Raw genomic sequence first — 10,605 nt, 5'->3', positions numbered from 1 at the left:
GACTGAATTCGAACCGTTTTGGCCGTCGGAAATATGCCATTTTTTAGTAGTGGACCACGTATACTTGTGTGTGCGTTTGGTTGTAATAATATGCAAAATCAAGGGCCGTGTGAAACGCTCAGTAAACTACGTGCCATTGAGTCCAATAAGCTTCTTGGAGAGATCAGCAACGGTATACAGGGACAGGTTCTCATTTGTTCATGGAAATGTAAAGTTTACTTGGAGAGAGACCCGTGATAGGTGTCTCCAACTTGCTTCTGCTCTTACCCTGGCCTCCTCGGCATTTCTCGTGGCGATGTCGTATGTCCTTTTCACTGCGCCTTTTAATATTGTAATTCTATCAGTGTAAGTGTAGCTTAATTGTAACCATCCATTTGTCCAAGTCTTGTCTTGGTGAACAGAATGATCACCTGGTACCTGTACTTGTGGAAGGTAGCACGTAGCCTGTGAAATTAATTGAAGTGCGTGCAAGCTTACCCAAACATAACAGTTAAAAAAAATAATATGAATCATTATCTTTTAAGTGACATGATAGTATAAAGAATGCGTGTATCTCTGCCTTTTTGCTCTATGATCTTAGTAGCGTGGTGTGAGTTCTGTTTATCAGAGAAAGAAGACTCATGTCAGATCAAGTTGTGTATTGTTGACTTTGGCAGAAGATAAGTTCGTCTAGAGATTAGCATAATAGAGATCTTTTCTGACTGCATACAGGCATTTAAGTATACTACTACATTATTTTTGTCAATTTCTGGTGCAGGCTGAATCATCGACATGTTTTTTTAACCTTTCTATTGTATTTAGGTAATGTAAGTTTGTTTTTGACATGAAGAATCAAATTATTGAGAATCATTGCCATTAGCATATGATATAGAGGGAAGCCACCAGATTAAACAAACCAGAATAGCTGTTAGGACAACAAGAAAAGAATCTATAGGCCTAAATTCCTTTTTACTACAGTAAATCATTTGCTTGAAATATAGCTTACATCGATTTTTCTTCCTTGGTTGTTATTGTCAAGAAAAATACCTACTAGTATATGCTAAACCTTTTCCAATAACAGGACACCCTCCGCCTTAGATGCGTTGCTTTACCTTCTACTGTTGATATCTCTCAAGTAACAATGTAAAACCACAGTAATCTTTGCAGACTTAACCTAGTCTTATTCTACTGTTCCAAAGGGGTGTGACATGGGTATGGTTACTTCGTGCCAATTCTTCAAAATACACTACAAATTACGCTGATAAAAGATTATATATACCAATTTCCGGATACTTACACACATCCACATCAAGTACGTGCCTACACTTTCCTTTTATTAATGATCCGGTCAGTTACTCAGATAATAGACAACAAATTTTTATTTAAAAGGCTTGTTCAAAAGAATAAAAGATGATGTGATGATTTAGGTGTCAGTGACGAGTTCATGTAAACACAGGTGTCGTTGAAAGTATAACATATCTTGGAAGCAGTTAACCATTTGCCTCCGCTACCACTTAGTTAATCATGTTTTGTATTATGTAGATGCTTAACATTACTTACCTTTTCTTATATTGCTACCAAGAAGGAAATGAGTTCTTGTTCAGATCACCATCTTTTGTATTGGTAATACAGCTCTTAGTTTTTCTAAATTTTCTTTGAAGGTTTCTTCCTTGGCTCCGAATTAATATTCCTGCAATGTACGAGCTACACTTTGGAGTTCCAATGGCCGGGACAGTTCTTTGTTCACTTAATACTCGTCATGATTCAGCAATGGTTTCTGTGCTGCTTAAACATTCAGAGGCCAACATCATATTTGTAGATTACCAGTTGCTGGATGTTGCTAGGGGTGCATTAAAAATTCTGTCAAAGGCAAGTGCCAAGTTGCCATGTTTAATCTTGATATCTGATAGTGAGAGTCAATTATCCATTATAATAATAATAGGAGCTTCGCTCCAAAAAATCTGGAGTATGAGTGCTTTTTAGCTACTGGAGAACCTAATTTTCAGATAGTATGGCCAAATAATGAAGGGGATGCGATTGCTCTCAATTATACCTCGGGGACAACATCGAGTCCAAAAGGGGTCATCTATAGTCACAGAGGGAGGGGCATATCTTAATTCTCTGGCTGCAGCTCTTCTTGCTGAAATGGCTTCAATGCCTGTCTATTTGTGGACTCTTCCCATGTTTCATTGCAATGGATGGTGTCTTACTTGGGCTTTGGCAGCATAGGGTGGCACAAACATTTGCCTGAGAAATGTTACTGCAAAAGGGATTTTCGACTGCATAGTTCAGCGCCAAGTGAGTCACATGGCTGGTGCACCTACGATTTTGAGCATGATAATTGTGACGCAACGCCTTCCTGGTGTTCTTTGGAAGGGCAACATAAGGCTAAGCAACCGATGTCAGTGCGGTTGTTGTCCGCCAATGAGGTCCCCTCCGCACGCTAGACTAGATTGTCAGTGCCGTGCGGGAAATCCAATGTCATGAGCAATTGCGGAAGCTGAGAGAGAATTGGGTTTTGAATGATGATGATGATTTTATTGGTGACTGAAAATACTGATTACAAAGATGCGGTGTCGAGGGGGAGAGACACCAGAAAAATGCTTGCTTGAAATATTTGATTGTTTGGTCCCCCTTAATAATGCTTAAAAAAAATAAATCAACATTACATGACTAGTCCTAATAGAGCTGTAGAAGCACACTGAAATGGAAATGATGTAAACTAGCCTATAATTACAATGAAAAGGACTTAGATTATTACAAGGTAGAACTAAGTCTGATGGCAGCAACTTTGTCTTGCGGGTTAGGGTCTGCGCGTGCGTTGCTGTGGGCGCGCGCGACACTTGATGTGCTGGCCTGAGGCTGGGCGCTGGTGCTTGGCATCAAGGTCTGTGCGTAAGGCGCTGCTGGAATGGGCCTGCAGCTGGGCGCTAGCGAGGTATCAGGATCTGCGCGTGCGGCATTGTCAGGGCGCGCGGCGCTGTTGTCATTGGCCAGCCCTTGGGCGCTGGCGAGAGGCATCGGTGGGGCGACAGAGGCACATGCGCGCTTGTCACTTGGCGCAGCCAAGACCACGGGGCCGACCATGGCGCTAGGCATTGTGAGGCTTGCTAGGCCGCCATGGGGCGCGGCCAAGGGGTCATGGGGCATGTCTGGAAAGCAGCCCATGACATTCTCCCCCACCTGAGTTGGCGCCGTCCTCGGAGCCTTATGATGATGATGATGATGATGATGTTTCTGATGGTTGTTGGATGGGAGGTCTGCGCCCCTCTGTTGTTTGAGCTTGCTGTTGTAGCGAAGCAATGATTTCATGCGGCTGACATGGAAGACTGGATGGATCTTCCACCAGGATGGAGTTTTTACCTGGTATGTGGACTCCCCAATGCGTTTTTCAATGGACAGGGGCCCGATGTATTTTTGTTGCAGGCGAGGGTCATGGGTCCTTTCTGCAAACAAGTACTGCTTTGGGATGCGTAGCATTACTTTGTCCCCTGGTTGATGTTGGGAAAAGCAACGCTTTTGTTCGGTGAACCTTTTTGCCCGCTCTTGGGCCCTGATGAGATAGCTCCGCACTATCTCCATGTTGCGCTCCCATTCGCTCGAGAAGTTGGCAGCTCGAGGAGATTTCGGCATGGTTGATGCATTCACCATTTGCGGGAGTAGCGGTTGCTGTCCGGTAACAATTTCAAAAGGGCTTTTGTTTGTATGATGGCTCTCTTGAGAATTGAAACACAGTTGAGCAGCATCCAGGAGCTTTACCTAATGCTTCTTTGATCCGGTTGCAAAGTTGCAGAGATATTCCTCCAGCATGTCATCGAACCGGTCTGTCTGGCCATCCGATGGTGGATGGATGTCTGAGTTGTGACTCAATGTTGACCCAAAGCACCTGAAGAGATGGGTCCAAAAGTTGCTAGTGAAGCGTGAGTCGCGCCTACTAACAATGTCTTTGGGCAGGCTCCAATGTTTGACAATGTGCGAGAAGAAGAGTCGAGTTGTATCTTCTGCTGATGCATTTTGCGGGGCTGCTATGAAGGTTGCATAGTTTGAAAATTGATCTATGACAACCATGATGGATGCAAGATTACCGACTTGGGGCAATCCCGTGATGAATCTGAGGGAAACACTTTCCCATGGTCTATGAGGGACATGTAATGGCTGTGAGGGTCCCGTCTGTGATGAGTGATCCGACTTGTCCTTGTGGCATGGCTGACAAGTCTTCACACGATGAGGAGTGTCACCAGTCTTTTGAGGCCGATGACATGATGGCTGATTGTTGCTGCGAAGGGTAGCCTGAACCTGAGGTTCATGTCTGTTGACTACCTTCTCCAACTGCATGGCCGAGATGTTTTCAGCGGCCATCTTTATGGGAAAGCATGGTATGGTGCAGGGCTTGGCCCCGTTTTCTCCCATCATCAGGAGCATGTTGGCATATGGTACCGGTATGGTGTTGGTTTGCCTCATGAACTCCAAACCCACTATGATGTCGAAGTCATCTATGATTGCGATGCGCAGGTCGATGCTTCCTTTGTATGGGCCAAGTTTCACTGGGACATTTGTAGTTGTTCCACCCAATGTCTGAGGTGGTGAGTTGATAGCCTTGACGCGGCCTTTGCTCTTTTGTACCACAAGACCTAGGCGCTCTACTTGCGTTGATGACAAGTAGTTATGGGTGGCACCCGTGTCTATCAATGCGTGAAGGGGCTTGCCGTTCACTTTCAATTCGACGAACATTAGGGTCCTCGCTTGCTTAGGAGGTCCTTCGTCCATCTTTTCTTTCCCTTTCCTGGTGATCGGGACTGATGTTTTCTTAGGAGGACATGCACTGGTCCCCGCTAAGGCATGAGGGATAGAGCCAACAATTGCATTGAAGGCGCCTACCTGGTTGTCTTCTGATGTGTCTGATGCATCTGTCTCATCCTCGACAGTCTGATGAGCATTGACCTTGATGTTTGGGCATTCATTGTTCCAATGTGCCCCGCCGCAATGACGGCATTCTGAGGGAGGCTTTCTCCCCTGATTGTTGTTGATGGATGCAGCACTGTTGCTGTTGGAGGGAGGAGTCTTAGTTTTGGATGCACTCCGATCTCCCCCACTTTTGCTTGGGCCACCATTGCTGGGATGGTGCCCGTTGAATCCCCCTCGGACAGACGGCTGGGGCCTGTCGTTCTGAGTTCCCAAATGATAATCGCCAAGGCATTCTGCAGCTTGAATGGCCTTGGGCAGGGTGTCTACCCGTTGTCGCTGTAGTTCCATACGGGCATGAGGTTTCAAACCTTCTATGAATGCGAAGAGTTTGTCTTTGTCCCCCATGTCGCGTATGTTTAGCATGAGTGCGGAGAATTCGCGCACGTACTCCCTCACTGATCTGGTGTGGCGGAGGTCCCGTAGCTTTCTCCTTGCATTGTATTCCACATTTTCGGGGAAGAACTGCAGGCGTATGGCTACCTTCAATTCGTCCCATGTCTGAAGAGTATCTTCACCGGCCTTGATGGCTTCGTATTTGACCCGCCACCAAAGTTTGGCATCGCCCTGAAGATACATGGCAGCAGTCGCTACCTTTTTGGATTCCTCCAAATGGCCCACGGCATCGAAGTATTGTTCGATGTCGAAGATGAAGTTTTCCACTTCTTTAGCATCCCGGGATCCGTCGTATGGCTTTGGCTCCGGTATCTTAAGCTTTTGTGGAATGGGGGTGAGGTTTGCTGCACCCCTGATGTGATGGTCGCCTTCTCGAAGTAGGCTCTGTAAGGCAGCATTGACAACGTTGAGCTTGTCAGTCAAGTCGTTTATGGTTTGCTGCATGGCAGTTAGTCTGTCTGCCTCATGTTGCTGATGGGCTAAATCGTCGGCACGCTCCTGTTGGAGGTCCTCAAATTTGCCATGAATATTGGCAGTTTCGATGGCTGCCGTTTGTCGGTCCTCGTCGGAGTCACGACTGATGTTTGCAATGTCATTTTCCGCCTGCCGCATTCGGCGGTCCAGGTCGTCCAACCTTTGCACTAGGTTGTGGTTTTGATCAGGCACCGTATCCATGATAGGTCGTAATCGGTCAACCGTCTCTTCTAGGGATACTAGACGCTCCCCATGATTCACCATGGTCAGAAATGGTGATGATGGCAAATGTGTTCCCTCGTCCGATGTCGAGCCTAGGCTTTGATACCAACTGTTACGCAACGCCTTCCTGATGTTCTTTGGAAGGGCAACGTAAGGCTAAGCAACCGATGTCAGTGCGGTTGTTGTCCGCCAATGAGGTCCCTCGCCGCACGCTAGACTAGATTGTCAGTGCCGTGCGGGAAAACCAATGTCGTGGGCAATTGCGGAAGCTTGAGAGAGAATTGGGTTTTGAATGATGATGATGATTTTATTGATGAATGAAAATGCTGATTACAATGATGCGGTGTCGAGGGGGAGAGACACCAGAAAATGCTTGCTTGAAAATGTTTGATTGTTTGGTCCCCCTTAATAATGCTTAAAAAAAATAAACCAACATTACAAGACTAGTCCTAATAAAGCTGTAGAAGCACACTGAAATGAAAATGATGTAAACTAGCCTATGATTACAATGAAAAGGACTTAGATTATTACAAGGAAAAACTAAGTCCGATGGCAGCATCTTTGTCTTGCGGGTCTGCGCGCGCGTTGCTGTGGGCGCGCGCGACACTTGATGTGCTGGCCTGAGGCTGGGCACTGGTGCTTGGCATCAGGGTCTGTGCGCGAGGCGCTGCTGGAATGGGCCTGCAGCTGGGCGCTGGCGAGGCATCAGGATCTGCGCGCGCGGCATTGTCAGGGCGCGCGGCGCTGTTGTCATTGGCCAGCCCTTGGGCGCTGGCGAGAGGCATCGGTGGGGCGACAGAGGCACATGCGCGCTTGTCACTTGGCGCAGCCAAGACCACGGGGCCGACCATGGCGCTAGGCATTGTGAGGCTTGCTAGGCCGCCATGGGGCGCGGCCAAGGGGTCATGGGGCATGTCTGGAAAGCAGCCCATGACAGTAAGTATGAACAAATTCAGACTGTGAAACTGCGAATGGCTCATTAAATCAGTTATAGTTTGTTTGATGGTATCTACTACTCGGATAACCGTAGTAATTCTAGAGCTAATACGTGCAACAAACCCCGACTTCTGGAAGGGATGCATTTATTAGATAAAAGGTCGACGCGGGCTTTGCCCGTTGCTGCGATGATTCATGATAACTCGACGGATCGCACGGCCATCGTGCCGGCGACGCATCATTCAAATTTCTGCCCTATCAACTTTCGATGGTAGGATAGTGGCCTACTGTCACGGGGGTGATTTTAGTCAGTCAAAACTCACACCCGCGCGGCAGTCAAGTCGTACACTTGACTCAGCCTTTCCCAAATACTTAGCCAATTTTCGCGCACCTTTGGCCTAAACGAGATTTAGACAGCAATTCAATAAGAACACACACATATACGGGAAAATCCCAACCTTTGCATTAATGTGGAAAATATACAAAGGACCCTCACTTTGCTATGAACACAGTCCGCTCACAGCCCACTATGACAAAGAACACAAGACAGACACTTGGAACTGGTTCTTCTATCTGGTTCATGTAACTTCAGGTTCGCATACTTGAATAACACAGGAATTGCTTGCAAAATGCCTTGCTATTTTGCTCTCAACTCATGTTTAACTTCAGTAATTGTGCATATCTGTAAAATGAAAACATCCCGAAATATATAGAGTTAGTAGAATAGGAAATAACTAGAAGTCTAATGCTTTACTCTTCCTTGGTGGAAAAGTTCTAGTTATCTTCAACTTATAAATCCTCCCTTATCTAGGATAGAGTTCTCTTCGAGTAAGGAATCTTTCTCCTTATCACTTATGCAACCTTTTCGTTCAGGAGATATCAGATATAACTACTTAAGCTTATCTCCTTCACATGCATGCCTTGTGCTCAGATTTGCACGTGTCCGTGTACACTGTGTATGGACCTGGTTCATATTTGATTTCCTTTGTCAATCATCAAAACAAACTTCACTTAGGACAACAAATTCCCTCTTTTTGATGATGACAAACTCTATACTTTTCATAAGTATAAGCTCTGTTTCAACTCAGCTCAACAACAACACAATATTAGAACACTTTCCATTTTAAAATCACAAATCATCAAGGACCAGGTTCATTAGGTTATAAATATCACAGTTCAAAGTAAAAAAGAACAACCTATATTTCCCCCTCTGGCATCATTGAAAAGTTGCATAATTATGTTAGATAACCAGAATTTAATAGATATCACTCATGGCCACTGAGGCTACTTCAAATGCAATCATGGAGTCAAGCATCATATATCAATCTAATGATATTAGCTATCTAAGAAGCATCAACAAATAGTTAGAGCATAAAAACAGATGATTATCATTGATATTAGTCATCTATAAAGCATAAAGCAAAATAAGATACTGGATCATGAGCAAAAAGAACAACAAAAAGATCCAATCCGGGTCACTAGTTTGTCTAACTAGGCTAGGAAGGTTTCGAGGCTGGGAAGGACCAGGTTCTTGGTTTCTGGCCTGAAGTAGCTTTAACATATCATGAAGAATGGCTTCATTCTTCTCCTTTGCAAGCTCAACCTTGAGAGCAACCCTCTCAGTTCCTACTTCAGCCAGCCTCTCAATCTCAGCATCCTTAACTTCACTCTCTTGCACCAAGGCTCTCATTTTGTTGTTCACAGGCACCTCTTGGATGAACCAGGTTCTTTGGGGCAGTGTAGAATTTATAGTCACATGCAGTCAAGGTGTTGGCCCCAAAGTGATTTTTGTTCGTACTAACATCCCATTTATTCAAGAGTACCTTGAAGTGAGCAAGTACAGTCGTGAGAATAAAACCATAGGGTATGGCATGTGCCTTCTTTCCTGCCTGGGCAACACGACCTTGTTAACAAATTCAAATAGCACTTTGTGGGCAGGCCTCATCTCACTTTTGTAAACAGCCTTGGGCTGAAGCTCTTCCTCATTGTCAGCAAACTTCCTTGTAATGGCAAGTGAGGTGGGGAGGTTTTCTAGGCGTGGCCATTTTAACTTTTTGTAATCATTGTACCCTTCAGTTGGTACTCCTAGAATCTCTCCCAATTTCTTGGCATCAAAGCTCCCAATCACCCCTTCACCACACTAGTGACTCGGCCATTTTTGACCTCACAATTTGCCATAAACTCCATAATCTCAGTTCTAACAAGCTTTTTATCCATCTAAAGGACCATGTCCTTCCAACCCTACATTTGTAGTTTTTCCAGAAGCATCACCATGCCTTCCTCATCCAAGTCCCTGAGGAGTCTACCCTTTAATATGGTTCTTTTCCCAAACTTGACCAACCTGTCCTGCTCTTCATCAGATTCCTCTTCTTCTTCACTTTCCTCTTCCTCCACTATTTGCACTTTCCGAGACTTTCTTGCAGACCTGGTTCTTTTTGCCAAGGTAGAAGGCTCTGCATCAGCCATCTTTGAAGGTGACTTCTTCTTGGAAGTCTTTCTTTTCTTTGTCTTTGGGGTCACAGCCTCCACCTCCTCTGTGTTGGCTTCATCACGAAAGACCAGGTCCATCTCCTCAATGTCAATTGCCTCAACAGGCTCACTTACCTTCTTCTTTCCTTTTGCAGCAGCTTTTCTTTTACTCTCTTCTAAGGCCTTTTCAAGTTCAGCCTTACTCAGCTTTTTCTCACTCCTTGCAGCTCTTCCTCTTGTAGGAGGAGTCTCTACAAGGATAGAAGAGGCAACCTTTCTCTTTCTTTTTTTTTGCCCTAGCAGTTCTAGGGATTTTAACCCCTGAACTTTTCTTCCTTTTTGGATTATAACAGTCAAACACATGTTTCAATAGGTCTTCGAGGGGTTCCTGCACAGATGGAATAGGTTCTTGGAACCTCTTCCCCAACCTAACCAACCCCTTAGTAGCACTTGCATCTCCAGACCTACTACCCTTTTTTCCTCTTCAGCAATATCCTCATTCCACAACACTACCAGTCTCCTCAGTTAATTTAGCACGAGTATGTGAAGATTCAGCCACTCCTTCTTTTCCATTTCCCCTCGCATCACCTTGAGCACCCTCACTCTCTTGTTCTTTTTTCTTTTTATCTTTACCACCAATTTTCCCAGGTTCAGTGTTTTTAACCCTAGCCATAGTTCCCACCAAAACAAACCTATTCTCCAAATTCTCAGCAACCTTAGAAATTTTTGCAGATGTAATCTTAGGACCAGATATTACCTGCTCTGTTTCAGATGAATAGTTTCTTCCCCCTCAGTTGTATACTTAAATGATTCTTCAGATTTCTGGTATTTTTCTGCCCGACTTTCTTAGCTCAAAATTTTCTTGATTTGTTCTCCTCCAGTGACTACCTTGCGAGCCATCATCTTGAACCTTCCTTTCTTAGAAATGGGAGTGGTTGAAAGTATGATAGATGGAGTGGGTGTAGTTTCTTTGAGTGGTGATGAGGGATTCTCAGAAGGGGTCGCCATTTCTATATTTGGATTTGAGTGTAGAGAAGATGGGAGAAGATAGGGAGAGTTGTTTGACGGCATGGAAGTTTAGAAGTGAATAAAAGGGAAAGTCCAAATCAAATTTAAAGAGGGGGAGTTTAATTGGATAACGTTAGCTTTTCCAGAAGTCCAGTAGTC

At 44.9% G+C, this 10,605-nt stretch overlaps 1 protein-coding gene across 1 annotated transcript; it reads right to left on the bottom strand.

Moving 5' to 3' along the window:
- Nucleotides 1–9,210: 9,210 nt before the first annotated feature.
- Nucleotides 9,211–9,801, bottom strand: LOC138875506 (uncharacterized). The gene has a single exon (XM_070154340.1). The coding sequence runs from the start codon at nt 9,799–9,801 to the stop codon at nt 9,211–9,213; it is 591 nt and encodes a 196-aa protein (XP_070010441.1).
- Nucleotides 9,802–10,605: the final 804 nt, after the last annotated feature.

Source organism: Nicotiana sylvestris, chromosome 8, assembly GCF_000393655.2.
Source record: "Nicotiana sylvestris chromosome 8, ASM39365v2, whole genome shotgun sequence".
NCBI lineage: Eukaryota > Viridiplantae > Streptophyta > Magnoliopsida > Solanales > Solanaceae > Nicotiana > Nicotiana sylvestris.
This window is presented reverse-complemented; position numbering and strand designations above follow the sequence as displayed.

What these genes read in the sequence shown, in the direction of transcription:
- LOC138875506 (XM_070154340.1), bottom strand. Translation starts at nt 9,801, where the DNA reads ATGTGTTTGACTGTTATAATCCAAAAAGGAAGAAAAGTTCAGGGGTTA.